At 43.8% G+C, this 21404-nt stretch overlaps 1 protein-coding gene across 2 annotated transcripts in view; it reads left to right on the top strand.

Moving 5' to 3' along the window:
• LOC116976744 overlaps window positions 1–21404 on the top strand; it is a 187830-nt gene that overhangs the window by 23144 nt on the left and 143282 nt on the right. For both annotated transcript variants that reach the window (XM_033026638.1, XM_033026639.1), the window contains exon 4: window positions 20785–20964. In XM_033026638.1, the coding sequence (XP_032882529.1) occupies window positions 20785–20964 (180 nt within the window). The remainder of the gene's footprint in view (window positions 1–20784; window positions 20965–21404) is intronic.

The raw sequence follows: 21404 nt of genomic DNA on the forward strand, positions 1-21404 counted from the left end.
GGCGACAGTGCATTTGCTTTTCATGGGTATGGGCTCTCGTCCGTATCCGAAAAGGCGGATGTCGGTCGGTTTCAATTTCGGCGATCCGATGCTCTTCCAGATGTCCTGACCCACTAGCGATACAGCTGCACCAGTGTCCACCTGGAACTTTAGATCGACGTTCGAGACCCGCAGCAAAATCCTCGGCTTGTCGGTGATCGTAGACACACTGAGCACTTCAATAGAAATGGTCTCTGTGATTTGATCGACTATGTTTTGCGCTTTCTTGGTCTTTCTCAGCTTTCCTGTGGATTGACACTGCCTGGAGATGAGCTTTTCGCTAACAGGCATAACAAACGGACTCGATATACGGGCACTCGTGGTGATGATGGGCAATCGAGCTGCATCGGTAGCCGGGTTTTGATCCTGTTGGGTGCGATGGAAGATTGGGGCCTTGGGCTAGTATGAAGATATGGGGATGGGGTTGAGAATGGCAATAGTTTTGGGGGAAGGGGAAGGGCAGCGACGACATGGGATGGTAGTGGATGTGTAGGCGAGCATAAGTGTAAATAGTTTACTTGCATATCATCCACTGCAGGAGTAATACAGAATTGCACCTGGACAGATTCTTCAGGCTCCACCACAATGTGGCAATTGGTATATTGTAGGAATGTTTTCACCTTGTGTGGCTAAAATGCAGAAAACATGTCTTGCCCATGAAGGTGACCAGCTTCAGGAAGCGTCTCACTGAATTGTTGTTGTGATGCAAATTGACTTGGTAATTACCTTATTTTGTATGTGGAAAAATCCATTTGCAGCTCGCAATGCTGAATGAAATAATGCTACGCAATCAAGTTGCCAGGCATTAAAGTGTTCACAAAAACACTCATTTTCTCTATGCCACTAATAATACATAATGGTAGTGTGAAGCATTTTGCTAACTTTTTCAAAATCGGATGTATACAATTTGCAATTCTGATTTATTTTCAGTTTCCAACATTGTAGGTATTGGCATAATCTGGAATTCCTCCATAAACATCAGTGACTCTGAGCCTTTATCTCCTTTGAGCTGCTCCTAAAAACCACTGTGACCAAATGTTCAGTTTTCTATCTTCGCTTGGTTCCATGTCAAATTCTGTCATGTACTCCTGTGGAACATCGTCAAATGATTTTACCAGTTTAAGAGACCTGTAATGCATTTCTGTTTTTTTCACAATAGGTGCAGGAGTAGGCCATTCGGCCCTTCCAGCCATTCAATGTAATCATGGCTGATCATTCCCAATTAGTACCCCATTCCTGCCTTCTCCCCATATTCCCTGACTTCGCTATCTTTAAGAGCCCTATCAAGCTCTCTCTTGAAAGTATCCAGAGAACTGGCCTCCTCCGCCGTCAGGGGCGGAGAATTCCACAGACTCACAACTCTCTGTGTGAAAAAGTGTTTCCTCATCTCCCTTCTAAATGCCTTGCCCCTTATTCTTAAACTGTGGCTCCTGGTTCTGGTCTCCCCCAACATCAGGAACATGTTTCCTGCCTCTAGCGTGTTCAAACCCTTAATAATCTTAGATGTTCCAATAAGATGCCCTCTCATCCTAAATTCCAGAGTATACAAGCCCAGCTGCTCCATTCAGCAGATGACAGTCCCACAATCCCAGGAATTAACCTTGTGAACCTACGCTGCACTCCCTCAATAGCAAGAATGTCCTTATTTCAATTAGGGGACCAAAACTGCACACAATACTCCAGGTATGGTCTCACTAGGGCCCTATACAACTGAAGAAGGACCTCTTTGCGCCTATAGACAACTTCTCTTGTTATGAAGGCCAACATGCCATTCACTTTCTTCACAGCCTGCTGTACCTGCATGCTTACTTTCATTGACTGATGAACAAGGACCCCCAGATCCTGTTGTACTTCCCCTTTGCTCAATTTGACACCATTTAGATAATCTGCCTTCCTGTTTTTGCTACCAAAGTGGATAGCCTCACATGTATCCACATTAAACTGCATCTGCCATGCATCTGCCCACTAACCCAACCTGTCACCCTGCATTCTCATAGCATCCTCCTTACAATTCACACTGCCACCCAGCTTGTTTTTCTTTAAAACAAAGAGTAGAATATTTTCTTGTATAAGAAATGCATCAATTGTCACTGTATCAGCATTTCACCTGCATCTTCCAATCAGAAAAATGGCAGTCAATTGTTGCTTGCTGGGGTGGAGTTCGTTTTGCATCAAATTTGTCATTCTCCCTTGCATTTTAAGGAACTTTACTTTTGTGAATAACTGTCATGTGAGACCTTATCAAAGGCCTTGCTAAAAATCAATGTACCTGACTACAAACACATTACACTCAATGATCCGCTTTGTTAAAACCTCAAAATATTCAATAAGTTTGACATGAGTTTCAATTATTTTGACATTTCTCTTAATAAATCTAAGATGGCTATCCTTGATTATTTTCCATTCTATTTAAGTGTATATATCATTTTCATAATGGCTGTCAATATTTTTATCACCACCAAAGTTAAACTAACTATCATATGGTTACTCAGTTATATTCTTTTTTAGTCAACAGTACAACATCAGCAGATATTTAATCCCCCAGCCAGGGGGATTAACAATAGCAGTCTTTCCTTCTTTGCTTCATTTAGCAGTCTGGAATGTACTTCGTCTGTGATTAGAAATTTATCAACTTTAAGAGATGTTAATCGTTTTACTACTTCCACTTTCTCTGTTAATCTAATCCAATATTACAGGACATGAGTGAGTATAAGAGTAGAGATGTATTTTTCCTATCATTTAAGACCCTGCTCAGAACATATTTAGAACATTGTGTTGGGGTCTTGTCTTGCTATCTAAAGAAGAACGTACTTGCAATGGGATTTACTGGCAATTAGGGGGTGCAGCAACATGATTAATTCCTAGCATTGTGGATTCATCACAGAAGAGAGGTTAAGCCTATATTTTCAGAATATAGAGGAATGAAGCAATTTTACGGAAAGGTACAAAATTCTTCAGATGGCTGACAGATGTGGGTGGCACAGCCAGTTGAGCTGCTGCATCACAGAGACAGAGACCAGGGTACAATCCAGACTTCGAGTGCCATCTGTTCTTCCTGTGTCTGCACAGGCTTCCTGTGGGTGCTTCTTTTTCGTTCAGCATTCCAAACACGTGTAGATTAGTAGATTCATTGACCAGTGACAACTGCCTCTTACTGGATAAATAAGTGGTAGAATCTGAGGGCAGTTGATAAGAATGTGGGGAGAATACAGAATGGGATTAATATAGAATTAGTATTAATGATCGGTGGTAATCAGTGTGGACGATGAGGCCAAGGGCGTATTTCTGTGGTGTATCTCGTCATGACTCAAGAGTTGGTGTAGAGATCTTTATCTTGTCCATCTAGTCTGCCTCCCATGTACGGACAGGATGTTGAAGGACCACAAGCCGAAGAAAGATGCTGAACATACATCACCCCGAAAAGCCAAGATACCGAACGGACACAACACCGAAAGGACACAAACCCGAACGGACACCACGCCGAAAGGATATTAACCCGAACGGACACTGCGCCGAAAGGGTACGAAGCCAAACGGACACCACGCCGAAAGTACAAGGCACAGAACGGACATGATGTCGAAATGCCGCTGAACGGATATGACGTCTCCAGGGACGGAATTTGTCTGAGACCTTGTCAGCGATTGGTCCAGACCCCCGCGTCCATCACACCACTGGCTGGGAGGAGACGTGAGGGTAGGGGGGAGCTTAAGCTTGAAAATTAGTGGCAGTGACTCCAAGCTGCTGCCATTGCCACAGAGGCTTTTCGACGTAACGTTCGTTGCCCGTCAGATTTTAGGCCTATCGAAAAGGAATCAAATATAAATTTATTTGAATCCCTGACATCGAAAAGCTGAAAAACAACTTTGCATATCGAAAAGGAAACAAGTATAATTTTGTTTAATCCCTCAGGTAGGGGGTAAATAGGGCTCTTAAAGATAGGAGAGTCAGGGGATATGGGGAGAAGGCAGGAACGGGGTACTGATTGTGGATGATCAGCCATGATCACATTGAATGGCGGTTCTGGCTCAAAGGGCCGAATGGCCCACTCCTGCACCTCTTGTCTTGTCTAAATAGTAATCGACTTATTTACTTTTAATGCCTCTGGTCAGGGGTAAATAGTATACGACTTGTTTATTTTCTGAGAAACCTTTTAGTTTGACCATGGATTTTGTTAAAACGGCACGTGGTGGCAGGAAGCTCCTTCTCAACGGTTACACATACGTTGTGGACAAAAAGGTTAAAGATACCACATATCTTTATGTGAGAGAAACATAAAGAGTTATTATAGTACAATTAAAACTATAAACAATAATGATTCTGTTTAAGAAAGAACTGCGGATGCTGGAAAATCGAAGGTAGACAAAAATGCTGGAGACACTCAGTGGGTGAGGCAGCATCTATGGAGCGAAGGAATAGCTGACGTTTTGGATCGAGACCCTTCTCAAAGGTTCAAAAGGTTTAAAGGTTCATTTGTTGTCACATACACCAATTGGTATAGTGAAATTCAAATTGCCATTGCAGCACATTAATAAGAATACAACATAACATTATAAAGGAACATCTATTAATATATAAAACTCTCGCCCAAAATTCCGAAACGGAACTCCGTCCGGCTGTCACATTTCTTCCATTGATTCCCTGCAACTCCGAAACTGGACGCAGAATCGCCGACATCTTTTCCATTTCGGTAGAGATTTCACTTTTCTTTCTAAGTATCCGCTCCTCATTACATTCCGTCGTGTTTAAGTACACGTTTTTAATCAAATCCTTCCCCCCCCCCCCCCAATATTTCAAAACTAAACTGGCTTCACACCCACAGAACCTTCACCAGCCCCAGCCCCTGCTGAACGTTCCATCGTGTGATGTCACAATGCCCAATCTTCACATATGTCCAATCGGAATGGATCCATTTACATATGCCTATGCAGGAGCCCAAGCCAATGGTGAACGTTCCATCGTGTGATGTCACAATGCCCAATGCTCAAAGACATCGTTGCCATAGAGAGGGAGTACAGAGAAGGTTCACCAGGCTGATTCCTGTTATGTCAGAACTTTCATATGAAGAAAGACTGGATAGACTCGCCTTGTAATCGCTAGATTTTAGAAGATTGAGGGGGTATCTTATAGAGACGTTTAAAATTCTTAAGGGGTTGGACAGGCTAGATGCAGGAAGATTGTTCCGGATGTTGGGGAAGACCAGAACAAGGTGTCAAAGTTTAAGGATAAGGGGGAACGCTGAATCGCCGACATCTTTTCCATTTTGGTAGAGATTTCTCTTTTCTTTCTAAGTATCCGTTCCTCATTACATTTCGACGTGTTTAAGTGTACGTTTTTAATCAAATCCTTCCCCCGCCACCCCCCTATATTTCAAAACTAAACTGGCTTCACACCCACAGAACCTTCACCAGCACCAGCCCCTGCTGAGCGTTCCATCGTGTGATGTCACAATGCCCAATCTTCACATATGTCCAATCGGAATGGATTCATTTACATATGCCTATGCAGGAGCCCCAGCCAATGGTGAACGTTCCATCGTGTGATGTCACAATGCCCAGTGCTCATAGACATCGTTGCCATAGTGACAGTACAGAGAGTCAGATGTGGGCCGAGGAGCCTTCAAGACAACATGAGATGTTCCCATATTGTGTGAAAATATTTACGTCATTCACCCCTGAACCTCGATAAGAACACCACCTGCACATCTTAATTAAATTAGAGAAAAACGGAAAAGAGGTCGGGCATTTACACTTTTAAGGCTCTGTGTGTGTCGAAGCTTCGTGTGTGTGATGCCGCACCGCTAACCCCCCCCCCCCCCCCCCCACGCGGTGCCGAGACGGACCCGACTTCGACGACTTCAAGATACGATATTTTAAGACGGCAGGGACCCGACTTCGACGACCAAATCTCCCCTGGGGGCTACAGGTAGGGAACGGTCTTTATGCACTTTTCCAACTCTGTGTGTGGGGGTGGTTAGTGTGTGTGAGGCGCCCGCCCCCCACCCCCCCCCCCAGTGGGGGCTACGGGTAGGGAACGGCTGCGTTGGGGGATCAGACCCAACGGGTTTGCCATTGGTCGTCGTGTTTAAGTGCACGTTTTTAATCAAATCCTAACCCACCCCCCCCCCCCCAATATTTCAAAACTAAACTGGCTTCACACCCACAGAACCTTCACCAGCCCCAGCCCCTGCTGAACGTTCCATCGTGTGATGTCACAATGCCCAATGTTCAAATACATCGTTGCCATAGAGGGAGTACAGAGAAGGTTCACCAGACTGATTCCTGGGATGTCAGGACTTTCATATGACGAAAGACTGGATAGACTCGGCTTGTACATGCTAGAATTTAAAAGATTGAGGGGGTATCTTATAGAAACTTACAAAATTCTTAAGGGGTTGGACAGGCTAGATGCAGGAAGATTGTTCCAGATGTTGGGGAAGTCCAGAACAAGGGGTCACAGTTTAAGGATAAGGGGTAAATCTTTTAGGACCGAGATGAGAAAAACATTTTTAACACAGAGAGTGGTGAATCTCTGGAATTCACTGGCACAGAAGGTAGTTGAGGCCTGTTCATTGGCTGTATTTAAGAGGGAGTTAGATGTGGTCCTTGTGGCTAAAGGGATCAGGGGGTATGGAGAGAAGGCAGGTACAGGATACTGAGTTGGATGATCAGCCACGATCATATTGAATGGTGGTGCAGGCTCGAAGGGCCGAATGGCCTACTCCTGCACTTAATTTCAATGGTTCTATGTTTCCCTCTCCGAAACCCCTCTCCCACCCATCCCTCTCTCCCCCACCCCCCTTCCCTCTCTACGCCACCCCCTTCCTCCTACCCCTCTGTCCCTCTTCCATCACTCCCCCTACCCCTCTCCACCTCCCTCTCCACTCTTTCCCCTCTCTCCCCCACCCCTCTCCCCCTCCCTCCCTCCTTCCCTACCTCCCCATCCTCCCCCTCCACCACATCTATCTCCCCATCCCCCTCTCTCACCCCCTACCCCGCTCTCCTTTCCCTCCCAAATCTGTCCCATTTCCTCCACCTCCTCTCCCCTCCCTCCCCTCTTCACATCCCCCCTCCCTCCCCCCACCTGTGTGTTTGGGGGTTGGTTAATATGAGTTTGATGCCGCAGCCCCCCCTCCCCCCCCCCCCCCCTGCAAAACGCCGTTGGGGAAACAGACCCAACGGGTCTGCACTTGGTCTAGTTAAACATAAAAACATCCCCCCACAATGGTTCCCACTGTGAGGGAAGGCACAAAGTCCAGTCCCCATCCCCTTGTCCACCCATAGTCAGGCCTATTGAGGCCTCCGCAGTCGCCGCTACGGGGTCCGATATTTCAGGCCCTTCTCGCCAAGTGATAGTGCTCCGGGGTCGGGAGAACCCTCTCAGCGGCTTGGAACGGCCGCTTCCTTACCGGAGACCGCAGCTTCCGAAGTCAATAGGCCGCGCTGGACGGAGCTCCACCACTGGCGACCTCAGCGAATGATTCCAGGTTCCCAATGTTAAAGTCAAGGCGCCGCCGCCCGCGGCTGGCCGCTCCACAGACCCGCAGCTTCGCGATGTTCCAATCGGCGGGCCCAGCATTCCTCCCGGGCAAGGCATCGCCCGCTCCGCGATAGCACTCCAGCGCTGTGCCGCCGCCAAAGCCGTGGTTCTGGCCGGTCCCCTAAGGAAAAGCCGCTCCAGACCTGATGGTGGGCCGCGAGGACAGATTGAATACGCTGCTCAGAGGAAAGCTGCCTCCGACCAGGTAGGGACTAGGAAAAGCAGTTTCCCCCTTCCCCCCCCCCCATCCCCCACATAAAAAGACTAAACCTCCAAAATGAAACACTATTTAACATACTAAAAATTAAAAAAAGAAGTGAGAAAAAAAAGTTCTTCAGACTGATGTGGGGTGGGTGTGGGGGGGAAGAAGAAAGGAAGAGGCGGAGACAGTAGGCTGTGGTAGAGATGGGAAGGAGGGAGAAAGCAAGGACTACCTGAAATTGGTGAAGTCATTGTTCATACCGCTAGGGTGTAAACTGCCCAAGCGAAATATAGGGTGCTGCTCCTCCAATTTGCAGTGGGATTCATTCTGGCCATGGAGGAGGCCCAGGACATAAAGGTCGGATTCGAAATAGGAGGGGGAGTTGAAGTGCTGAGCCACCGGGAGATCAGGTTGGTTATTGTGAACCACGCAGAGGTGTTGGGTGAAGTGATCGCCAAGCCTGCGCTTGGTCTCACCGGTGTAGAAAGGTCTCAAGGATGCGGGAGAACAAAGGTGTGTGACTGAGAGAAAGGTTGGTTACCGTGGAATGCAGGAGACCCAGGTTAGCTGTGCCTAATGAATACAGGTACGCCCTCTTGGGAGCTGTCGGAGGAGACGACTCTTCCAGTCCGAGCGGCGGACACATCGGTGGCTCTAATCCTAGAGATGGGACTCGACCGGCGAGACCGCCGTCGGGCAGAGCCTTAGTGGTGGGTGACTCCATTGTCCGAGGAGCAGACTGAAGATTCTGTGGCGGCAGGCGAGGCGCGAGGATGGTCTGTTGCCTCCCTGGTGCCAGGTTCAAGATGTCACAAACCAAATTCAGAACATCCTCGAGAGGGAAGGTGAACAGCCGGCAGTAGTTGTGCACGTGGGCACAAATGACATTGGGAAGAAGAGGAAGGAGGTTCTGCAACATGAGTTCAGAGAGTTAGGAAGAAGACTGAAAAGCAGGACTTTTTGGATGGTTTTCTATGGGTTGCTAATGAGGACAGGAACAGGGAGATGGGGATCTGAATATGCGGTTGAAACGTCACCCCATAGATGCTGCCTCACCCGCTGAGTCTCTCCAGCATTTTTGTCTACTTGGGATAATGCTTCTAATCATTTACACCCTCCTGATGGTGCTCATAATTGTGTTTTGAAAGTTTTGGACAGTCTGAAAACTCGAACTGAGCATACTGAAGAGGTCACAAGCAGTGTAATTAATAATATCACAGAAGGATTACCACTTAGTGTTGCTGGAGCCTTGCTTAAGGGAGAAACACTAGGTAGAATGGTAAGACGAACAAGAAATGTGGACACGAGGGAAGATTTGACTACAACAACACAAGGAGAAAACTTTTGAATGCATGAAAGTACCAATGTAATTATTTTATTGACAGAAGAATTTGGAACTTTTATCCAAAAAGCAAACGTGGTTTGGCGACGGCACATTTGACTCTGCCCCCCCCCCCCCCCAGGAAAGCATTTCTATGCTATACATACTATTATTTCCGAAAGCAAAACCTTGCCATTAGTGTATTGTGTTGTAAGCACCAAGGAAGAGAAAACATATGACAAAATCGTTACGTTTTTGTAAGATAAAGGAGTTCAGGTTCCAACTTCAATAACAATTGACTTTGAAAAAGCACCATTTAATGGTATAAAAATTAACTTCCCAAACACGTCAATTTATGGTTGCTTCTTTGATTTTGGCCAATGTCTATGGCAAAATATTCAAACTCGAGGATTGCAATAATAGTATGCCAAGCCTGACAACACACTTCTCGTTAAGCAATGACAAGTTCTTGCCTTTTTTCCCCCTGAAGATGTTCAAGAAATATTTGATGAATTGGTGCAGTCCTTAAATGCTGAAACTGAAGAAATTATTTTTTAGTTTATTTTGAATGTACATGGTTCAGAATAGTTCAAAGAGGGAGGCGAAGGAGACCACTTTACGATTGCGAATTAAGGTCATTCTACACAAATTCAGGATAATTTGCCAAGAACAAACAATTCTCCAGGAGATTGGCATCAGGCCTTTAAAAAGAAACTTGGTGTAACTCATCCCACAGCGGCCAAATTACTTAAAATGATAATAAGTGAACAGGCATCAAATGAAATATTAATTGAGCAGGCATCTACAGGGATTGACATTTCAAAGCCTAACAAAAAATATGCTGCCATTAACAAAAGAATAACATCTATTTGTAATTCTTATAATAAAGGATTGGCTTTCCTAAGGGCCATAGCTTACAATTTTTAAATTGATTTTTATTCTTATTCCTTTAATTTTGTTGTACATTGTTACATTTTAAAATAGTTAAATTGTTGTACCTTGTTACATTTTAAAATAGTTAAATTGTTGTACCTAGCTGGGGCTGATGAAGAATTCCGTTGCCTTCAATTTAGCAGAATAGTGAAAGGCAACGGAATTCTACAGCCAACCCCAACTCAACTGCCGCCGGGCCAACAGATAGCCCCGGACCGACGACACCAGCCCCAGGCCCACAGCCAACGCGGAGAAGAAGCACCAACCCCAGCCCAACCCCACTCCCCGATGGGCTGGGGACCGCAAGCGGCCAACCCCTATGGTGCCGGCGAAAGCCGAGCTCCAGCCCTACTAACAAGGCGCTGCAGCAACTCAGCCTCCCCGCATCGACTGTAAACCTGGCCCGATTCCTCCGACCACTTCTGGACACCAGGGAGAGGATGGGGACTGCCCAGCACCAACTCAACAGACCTGGGCCCGACACCGACCACGGACGAGCACGATCTCGCTCACTCACCAAAGCAATCAAAATGACAAAATAGTCTTAGCTTTTAACAAAGGAAAAATAAATACAAATATTTCCTCGATTGAAAGCATTATTTTCTTACCTAGAAGAATCAAAGCTGGAAAAAACAGAAGAAATAAAGGTCCACTGCTTCACTGCTCCACTCCTTTATAGGGCTGTTTATTTATAGTGACCTTTGACATGGGCATGCGCAGTCGGAATACCAAACTCACTTATCATAGCAGCTTGGAGTCACTGCCACCATTTTACAAATGCAAGCACAGGCTTCCCCCATCCTCCCGTCTCCCTCCGGCCAGTGATGTGATGGACGCAGGGGTCTGGACCAATCGCCGACAAAGTCTCGGACAAATCCCGTCCCTGGAGAAGTCATGTCCGTTCAGCGGCTCTTCAACATCATGTCCGTTCTGCGGTTTGTCCTATCCTCGTGATGTCCATTTGGCTTCGTATCCTTTCGGCGTGATGTCCGTTCGGGTTGTTATCCTTTTGGCATCGTGTCCGTTTGGTATCTTGGCTTTTCGGCGTCGTGTCCGTTCGGTATCTTGGCTTTTCGGCGTCGTGTCCTTCAGGTGTCATGTCCATTTGGTATCTTGGCTTCAACTTCTTCGCTTCTGCTTCTCGTCCTTCGACATTCCGTCCGGGTACCCTTTCCTCCAGTCTTTCCATCACCTTTGAAAACTTTTATTGCTGTTTATCAACATGAGGACCAAGGTTGTGCCAATGAAAATCAAAGAAGCCATTATGAGACTGAGAAACAAGGATAAAACTGTTAGAGACATCAGCCAAACCTTAGGCTGACCAAAATCAACTGTTTGGAACATCATTAAGAAGAAAGAGCACTGGTGAGCTTACTAATCGCAAAGGGACTGGCAGGTCAAGGAAGACCTCCACAGCTGATGACAGAAGAATTATCTCTATAATAAAGAAAAATACCCAAACACCTGTCCAACAGATCAGAAACACTCTTCAGGAGTCAGGTGTGGATTTGTCAATTACCACTGTCCGTAGAAGACTTAATGAACAGAAATTCAGAGGTTACACTGCAAGATGCAAACCACTGGTCAGCCGCAAAAAAATAGGATGGCCAGGTTACAGTTTGCCAAGAAGTACTTAAAAGAGCAACCACAGTTCTGGAAAAAGGTCTTGTGGACAGTTGAGATGAAGATTGTGATGGCAAGAGCAAAGTATGGAGGAGAGAAGGAACTGCCCAAGATCCAAAGCATACCACCTCATCTGTGAAACATGGTGTTTGGGGAGTGATGGTCTGGGCATGGATGGCTGCTCAACATACTGGCTCACTTATCTTCATTGATGATACAATGTTGGTAGAAGCATAATGAATTCTGAAGTGTATAGACATCCTATCTGCTCATGTTCAAACAAATGCCTCAAATCTCATTGGCTGGCGGTTCATTCTACTGCAAGACAATGATCCCAAACATACTGCTAAAGCAACAAAGGAGTTTATCAAAGCTAAAAGAATGGTCAATCCTTGAGTGGTCAAGTGAATAACCCAATCTGAACCCAATTGAGCATGCCTTTTATATGCTGAAGAGAAAACTGGACTAGCCCCCAAAACAGCATAAGCCAAAGATGCCTGCAATACAGGCCTGGCAGAGCATCACCAGAGAAGACACCCAGCAATTGGTGATGTCCATGAATCGAAGACTTCAAGCAGTCATTGCATGCAAAGGATATGCATCAAACTACTAAACATGACTATTTACATTTACAAGACATTGCTGTATCCCAAACATTATGAAGCCTCGAAATGGGGGGACTACGTCTAAACACTGCTGTAATTTCTACATGGTGAAACCAAAATGGATAAAAATGGCCTTTATTAAAATCTGACAATGTGTACGTTAACCACATGTGATTTTTTTCTATTACAAATCTCAAATTGTGGAGTACAGAGGCAAATAAATAAATGATGTGTCTTTGTCCCAAAAGTTATGGAGGGCAATGTATCTCTTGCTGACCACTTCTCAGATATTTCTTTCTGCTCCAGAAGTTTCTGACTACTGCTGCGATAATGATTCCACAGGAGACAAGGGCTGCCTGCGACCTCACTCCCAACCTGATTATTCATTTTGTATGCAATCTAAGCAGTATTATAATGACAGTTTCTATACCTTCTCAAAGGCCAACTTCGATAGCCATTACTTCTTGTGAATGTGATGGAGCTATAGTTTACGCACTCACTGAACTCTTATGATAGCAAAAACGAATTCTTCAGATGTTGCTTCTTGATTAATTGGTCTTTATTGAAGGAATGCATTACAAAGAAATAACTCTGAACTTTCTGTTCTCAATAGCTGTTGCATTCATGCCATATAAATCATATAAGACTGTCTGTCTTCTTATAATAGTGTGGCATCTCGTATAATCATGAGATCGTGTTCGTGAGATCGTGGTAAAAGTTGTTAGCCTTCCAGAGCTGCCAAGTAGTACGGATTTTCCGTATTTTGTACGGAAATGTGACAAGAATACGGATGTACGATTTTGAGTTGTTAAATACGGAGTTTTTTAAAGTCCGTATTTAACAATGCAAAATCGATCATAGATAATCGTACCGGCTGAGGTGCAGTGGGCAGGTGGGAACGACCGGGATCGGCCCGACTTCCTGTTTCGTTGGCATGCCACTCGCCAATGGAGGGGTGGCGGCCCGGTGGGGTTGACTTGGGATCTTGCTGCTTGGAAAATGCAGGGATGTGGGGGGTCATGCGGTACCTCTGGGGATTATAATTGATTAAATCTGTTGATTTGGGTTTCAAGATGTGGATGAATGTTTTTGTGGCCGTTGGTCTGCTGCGGTGCTTGGGGTTGGGGGGTTGGCGTCTCTCGTTCTCTCCCTCTCCTTCTCCATTCCCTCCCTCTCCCCCCTCCCCCTCTCTCTCTCCCCTCCCTCCCCTGCTCTCTCTGTCTCTCTCTGTCTCTCCTCGGCATTCCAGGAATCATTAGCCGTTTTGCAGAGACGGCTGCATCTGCATTCCTTCCTGTTGTGGGGGTGCCCTGGCCCAGGGCGGCTCCTGGTCCGTTCCCTCCGCGGGTGCCGCCTGGCCTGCTGAGTTCCTCCAGCACTCTGTGTTTTTTGTTTGACTCGGGACACTGGGGCTGGGGTGGCTCAGCGGCTCGAGGGAGTGGGTGGCGTTTGGGGTCGAGGCCCTTTTTCAGCCAATCACAAGCACTCTCACAGACGAGAGTTCAGTTCAGTCAGGGGAGGGGACTTGACCTAAAACATCACTCATCCCTTCTCTCCAGAGTCGCTGCCTGTCCTGCTGAGTTACTCCAGCTTTATGTCTATCTTCAATTTCAGAGTTAAATAAAAAACACAGAGTGCTCAGCGGGCTAGGCTGCATCTGTGAAGGGAATGGATTAGGAGTTGTTTCTTCCAGGGTTCTTCTTCAATAAGAAGGAACTGCAGATCGGGCATGATATTCTTCCGATTTAAATCGTAATTCCGATTTTTTTGTTTTCCTATTTGTCAATTTTTTGTGCCCGATTATTTGGCGGCCACTGCCTCTAAGGGCGTTGCGTCCAATCACCGACCAGCTTCCCTTAAAATTCCTGTCCAATCAACAAATTGGTCTCCCGTCCAATCAGCAGCTGTCTCCAAGGGCGTTGTGTCCAATCACATAATGCGCTGGTCACTCGACGGCCAATCAGACGCAGTCTCCGAGGGGCATTGCGACCAATCACCGACCAGCTTCCCTTACTGAAGCAGACGAAGGCTGCAGCCAACAGAAAGAGAGTTGCGAGAAAGCAACTATGACATATAATACACAATAAACTGTATTACAAATACACAATAAACAAGTTATACATTCTTGTACTCTGACATGGGTATGACCACATATTTTTTTTTTAAACACCGTGTAAAAATACTGATTTCCACAGCAAAAATACTGATTTTCAGGTACTGGAATACCAAAATGCTCTGACTAAACTTGGCAGTACTGGCCTTTACATCCCTCGAGACAGACTAGTACATCAAATCTATGAGTGTGCTAGTCTCCTCCAAAGTAGACATACCCCTCTACGTATCAAATCTCGCCTACAAAAGCACAGACAGATAAAAGCTAAAAATATTAAACATGGCTATTATACACTGACAAGCTTAATGGCTCCTACATACTGGCCCCTAATTGTTCTATGTATATAACAAAGCAATTACCAATAAACATTAAAACAAAAAGGAGCTATAAAAGCTTAACATACACAAAAGACAAAAGTAATATGAACTATCTATTAACATTCAGACTTATTTAGCGATTCTTTTATCTTCAACTTTGCCTTCTAGAAGCAGACATATCTTGGTTATCGGTCTTACCAAGATGTTCTTCTTTGTCTGAAGTCATGCCATACGCACCAAACCTTTAACGTCTGGTATGATATCCAGTATCCTTCCCATTAACAAAGAACCTCATGGTGCAGTAGAATCAACCACCAAAACGATATCACCTGGAATAAAATGTCTTCTTACTCTCAACCATCGTTGTCGTTCTTGGATTAGAGGCAAGTATTCTTGTGTCCCCTTTCCAAAAAAGATCAGCCATATATTGTACCTGTCTCCATCTGCATCTAATATACAAATCTTCCTTCACAAAGAGCCCAGGTGGTAGTATTGGATTGGTTTTCAACAGAAGAATGTGATTTGGTGTAAGTGCTTGCAGGTCACTCGGATCATCAGGACTCTTGGTAATGGGTCGATCATTTAAGATTAGTTCAATTTCACAAAATAGAGTTTGCAATCCTTCATCGTCCAGAACGGTGATTGAGAACAAAGCGTAGCACATTTCAAACCATGCTGATCAATCGTTCCCAAACACCGACGTGATGGGATGCTGCAGGAGGATTACAATTCCATTCTATCCCTTTCTTATGCAAAACACTCTGGATCTTATTCTGATTTAAGCCTTTAAGTGCTTCTCACAATTATCTTTCCGCTTCAACAAAATTCGTACCATTATCTGATCTTAATGATGAAACTTGACCTCATCGACAGATATACCTTCGTAATGCATGAATACAGGAGTCTGTGTATGCAACTTCAAGATGTACTGTTCTGCTTGCCATGCAAGTTAAGATTACACCATACCTTATCACAAGACTTTGTCCTCTCTCAACTTCTATAATACCAAAGTAATCTACTATATCTGTGAATAAAGGTTTGTCAGGTAAAATTCTCTCCAGAGGCAAGTATGCCATTTTCTGTTCTCCAACCTTTCCATGCTGTCGCCTACACACAGTATAATTTTTATTATCTTTCTTGCAGCAGAGTTAGCTTTGATAATCCAATATTTCTTACGAAGTTGCAACAGCGTGTGATTTTCTTCCTCCATTTCTGATCTGTCCATGGATATGTCGTAACAGTAACATTGAAATATGAAAGTCTTTCGAGAGAATAATAGGATGCTTAGCCTCTTCAGGTATTGCTAGTCTATTCAGGCAACCGCCTACACTCCGAAGTCCTTCTTCCAATACCGGATCAAGCTTGCACAAATGATTGCTTCTTTTGAAACCATGAACACCAGCTTCCAACGTTGATATCTCTTCTTTGTATCTTTGTCTTTGACAGAAAGAGATAAGTGTTTTCTGCTCTGAGAAGATCATCAATATATAAACCCTATACGTGGTACGATGCCTTAAAGACTTGCATCTTCTTTTCAACCTTTTCCCTTAGTTTATCAGGATCCTTTTCAAAGATACCTTCAGTAATCTTTCTTTTTAGAACAAACAGCTATAACCTTGTTTTGGCTTTAAGAAACCAAGCCACCACAGTCATCAACTTATTCCATGATGAAAAATGGGTAATCAAATCGTTCGTTGAGTCCAATGAATCCTCAACAATAACATTCACTGTGATTTCCGGATCATTAGCAGATTCCAAATCCCAATTCAAGCTTTGGCCATTCTCTGTCTGGCTTACAGAAAAACTCTGGTCCTTTGATCCATCTTTTATTGCATAAGAAGCGGCCTGCTGTTTGTCCTCTGGAAGCTTCATCTGCAGGATTTTCCTTTGTGTTAACATATCTCCACAGTGATACATTAGTAGCACTCCTTACATAAGAGATTCTGTTTCCTACAAATGTTTGTTTGTTTTCGTTGTTGAAGTACTTAAGCACTGTAGTACTATCAATCCAGAAGATAGATTCTTCCAGCTGAAGCTGCAGTTCTTTCCGTAGCATTATGTCAATTTTAACAGCTAAGATTGCGGCTGTAAGCTCCATTCTGGGAATCGTAATTTGCTTCAATGATGCTACTCTGGCCTTTCCCATTATGAATGCAACATGTACTTTGTTGTTATCATTTTCCAGTCTTAGATATGAAATAGTACCGTAGCCACTTTCACTTGCATCTGAGTAGTGATGCAACTGTGCATATCTGATTTGACCAGTTTGTAGGCTTCTTGCATCAGTCCACCTTGAATTGGGAGATCTTGTTGAGATCCGCTAACCACTCTGCCCATCGCTGACAGAAGGTTTGCGTTATACTCTCATCCCATCCAAGTTTTCCTACAGAGATCCTGCAAAATCAACTTGGCTGGCAGTGTAAATGGTGCAAGAAATCCTAAAGGGTCGTAAACAGAATCAATCATGGATAGGATATCCCTTCTTGTACATGATCGCTCTTGAATCGAGATTCTGAACTTGAACACATCTGTTTCAACACATCAGTGCAGTCCCAGTGCTCTTTCTATTGGCAGATTGTCTTTGTCCAAATCCAATTTTAGATTAGATTAGATTAGATTAGATTCCTTTATTTGTCATTCAGACCTTTCGGTCTGAACGAAATGTTGTTGCCTGCAGTCATACATATAATAATAAATAACAAAACACACAATAAACACAAATTAACATCCACCACAGTGAGTTCACCAGGCACCTCCTCACTGTGATGGAGGAAAAAGCCTTAAAGTCTCTGTCTCTTCCCTCCTTATTCTCCCTCTGCGCTGAGGCGATCCAGGCCTCCGATGTTGTTACCCCACCGGGCGATGGTAAGTCAGTCCCGTGGCTCAACCGAGCTCCGCGAACGGGCCGGTTCAAGCACCGCGGCCTGGGGTGGTCGAAGCTGCCGAAGATGCCGCCCTCCAGTCCAGCGGACGCAGCTGTTGCCGCGGGAGCTCCGTAAAAACAGGTCACCAACCTGTGACCTGCGAGCTCCCGACGATGTCGTCCACTCGCCACCTCAGCCACCGGAACGCCGCCTCAGCCCCGAGTCAGCCCCTGGTCTCCTTGGCACTGTTATCTAATGGAATGCTTTCCAACACAACACGGCTGTTGCTGATCCACTCTGATAGAATGAATCCTTCCTTATTGCAGAGGGAAGTCAGATGTTTTACCATTTGAATTGCTTCCTCTTCCAAAGACATCGATTTTAAACAATCATCCTCATAGATGTTGTTCTTTACTGTGTTTGTCACCTCTTCTAGAAAGTGAGCTTTATTCTCCTTGACGGTCTTCCTTAATGCAAAGTTTGCATAACTTGGTGATGACACTGCTCCAAAGACGTACCTTCATCCAGTATTCAACAAGATTCTGTGGTGCATCACCATCAGGCCACCGTAGGAATCGTAAATAGTCAATTTACTTTTCTGGTACATTGACATGATGAAATAGTGCCATCAAAGCAACTGGTTCTTGTCTGAATTTAATGAGAACACCAATGAGTGAGTTGGTAAGGTCTGGACCCTGTAGTAGTTGACAGTTCAGTGATGTTCCTTTTGAAGACTGCAGCACAGTCAAAGACCACCCCTAAGGTCCCTTTCTTTGAGTGATTCATCCCACGGTGTGGAATATACCAAAGCTCTCCATCACTTCGATTCAGCTGGTCTGTTGGCACCATTTCAGCATAATCATTGGCAATCATTTCCTTTAGGAAAGATGTATATTCATCATGACATTTTGTATTCTTACCAAACTTACGTTACAAATTCTGGGTGTGCTGCTCTGCAATGCAACAATTATTCTGCGGATTAACACTTTCTTGTTTGAAAGGTAAGTCTAGACAATAGTGTCCTTCTATCATCTGTACTGAGTGACTCATAATTTCCAAGAACTTTGTCTTCTCTCTGGACATTTCTGCTGATTCCATGTTGGTTTTTTCATTGAAGTCGTGATTGTATTTTTTGATCAGTAGCTCTTCTAATTTTACAGTAGATATTCGATTGTCAGCAGCAGCAGGGTAGTTATTGTTATTCCTGCCTTTGTTGTTCCTTTTCAAGGAGCTATAGACAACCCATCCGATTAAGGTTCTCACAGCAAATGGTTCGTCCCCTTGACTGCTGACAAACTCTTCAGGTTCCAATGCCTTCAAAGCACTAAGTAGGTCAATACCAGAATTTATTTTAGGTATCTTGACATCCTTCAAGTAAGGCCATTGTTTCAAGTCTTCTTTCTTGGGTATATTAAGATGAGAAACAGGCACGGTCTCATGTGTAAACACATCAGATAGTTGTATAAATTTGCCTTCATCCAGACTAGATATTTCCATACTTGTGCTGTGATGACAACCGCATCATTTCTCTATATTTATGGCACGCAAGATAATCTTTTCTCCGGCCTTCTCATCAAGCTTTCTGTGCAAAAAGTAGTCGAACTTCAATGATCCAGAAATGCATATGTTTGCAGCACTCTATTCCCTTTGTTGCTCCTTACCTGTACTGGTAAGATGGAGTACCAAGTCCTTCTCATCCTCTTCAAATGATAAAGAGTCAGATTTTGCAAAATATTTAAATATAATTGAACAGTCGAGAGCAAAGCGTTCCCGTTTAAACATGCGAAGGCAGCTTTTTGATGTTAAACTAATGGAATTTAAGCAAGATTTTCTTCGTGGTTTAAAAGAAGTAGAGAAATATGGTTGCTCATCTAAACTTACAGTACAAGAAGTCATCCCTGTTTGTCCAGAAGTAGTAACATTTACAGCTCTGGTAGTAACAGCCATACCAGCCACTCAGGTGAGCATGGAGAGATTGTTCTCCACACTGAAAATAATTAAATCAGATGAATGAAATGAAAGAGGATCTGGCAGAATCAATTCTGCTCCTAATGGCATTACTAATACATTTTAGGTATGTACTTTTGTAAATACTCTCCTAAAGCTTACCCCCCCCCCCCCCCCAGTCTAATTCAGTAATAAATTGAATCAAGCACTGGACTAACTAATCGTTATTTTTATAATAAACACAAATTCCCCTAAACGATACCTAACTGCCTGGCCAAGCCCTTCAGCCTCATGCAAGCAGACACTGCCCAAAAGGTCATGCAGTCCCAAGCGCCCTTCTAGAAGATCGACACCGATCTAAATGGGGGCTACCTTTTGTAGGTCAACGAACCTTGAGGGGCCGAACTACATAGGGGTGGTTCTCCTTACAATCCATTCATACATATCAATTACATCAATACATTATTGACAGTTCCCCAACCCAATTACAGAGAGTCTTATACAATGTTTCTTACCAAAGCTTCTGGAAGGAAGTCAGGTTATCTGAATAATGCAACATTTACCCTGGAACACAAAACAATTCTGCCAGGGTTTAACTCTGGCCAATCAACAAACAGTAAGGTAACTGTCTTGCAACATTATTTACATTATTTACAATCCCTTTACTGTAACCCAATCAAACTCATGCATTTGCAATACCTTGGAGTTCCTCTGCAAGATTCTCATATATACTAACAATTGCAAAGATACTTGGACCTTCCTCATCTGAGGTATTGATCTGGGACCTAGACTTCCCGGCACCAGCTAGCAGCCTGTGGCTTCTTATACAGAAAGGGCTAACTGGCCTTGTAAATACATGAATCTTCTGCTTTATTTTGGCTCTATATTGGCCAGGATTGACACTTTTGTAGCAAACTTAACTACCCATGCATTTAGTTTTAATTTCTATTGCACTTGAGTTTTTTTTGTCATAATTTAGCCATTTAGCTCATACCTGTGGCCTTAGTTTAATACATTTAGGAGTAACGTTTTATAATTTTTAGTTAATTCAATGGAATTTTAATTTTGTCATAGTCCTATGTGTATTTTTTTTTCTTTAAGCAGAATGTTTTTGTTTTGTTTTTTAAGAATAAACAATCAAAAAGCCACAATAGCAGAGCTACAGCCATTAGACTCAAAACTTTAAGGACATGGATTTAAAAGGTAGCTTGATGAATCATGCAGTTCTTATGAAATGCCATCTTGTGTAATTTCACATAGCAGATTTAGAATTATTATACCTAGGGGTCGGAGTCGGAGTCAGAGTCGGAAACACAAGAAATCAAGGAGCCGGAGTCGGGAGTTTTGGGTATCGACTCCACAGCCCTGTCCAATACCCAGATGGCCAGATTATCCAACTTGTGCCTCTGCCAAATCCTGGATCAAATCTCCACCAAAAGGTCACTCTTGCTGTACGGAATCCAGGTGAGTCCTGCTTTTGAATCTCAGAGCAGACTCAGAAGATTTTATTAGTTTTGTTCATCTTATGCCTCATTGTTCATCAACCATTTTTGGCTGAATAAAATCTTGATGGAATGAAAAAAATGTGAACTGCTGTTATTTTAATATTACACTGTGTGTACTTGGATTGAACTAAATTTTAGAAGAATTTAATTATCAGACTTTGCAGTGATTTAAGCATTTAACTTCTGCAAATTAATATTTGCTTTAATATTCTGATTAATGTTGCTAATTTTGATCATTCTTTTTCATTGAGAAATGTGGCTTGTCTTGAAGGTTTCTAGAGCAGTCATGTTTTGATTAAATGCATGAAAGTATCATAATTTTCATGTCTGTCGCTTGGGAATTTTATCAAAAATGTAAGATATAGAAATGAGTGCTGGTCATGAACCCCTCAAAATTGC

The sequence above is a fragment of the Amblyraja radiata genome, chromosome 9 (genome assembly GCF_010909765.2).
Source record: "Amblyraja radiata isolate CabotCenter1 chromosome 9, sAmbRad1.1.pri, whole genome shotgun sequence".
Taxonomy (NCBI): domain Eukaryota; kingdom Metazoa; phylum Chordata; class Chondrichthyes; order Rajiformes; family Rajidae; genus Amblyraja; species Amblyraja radiata.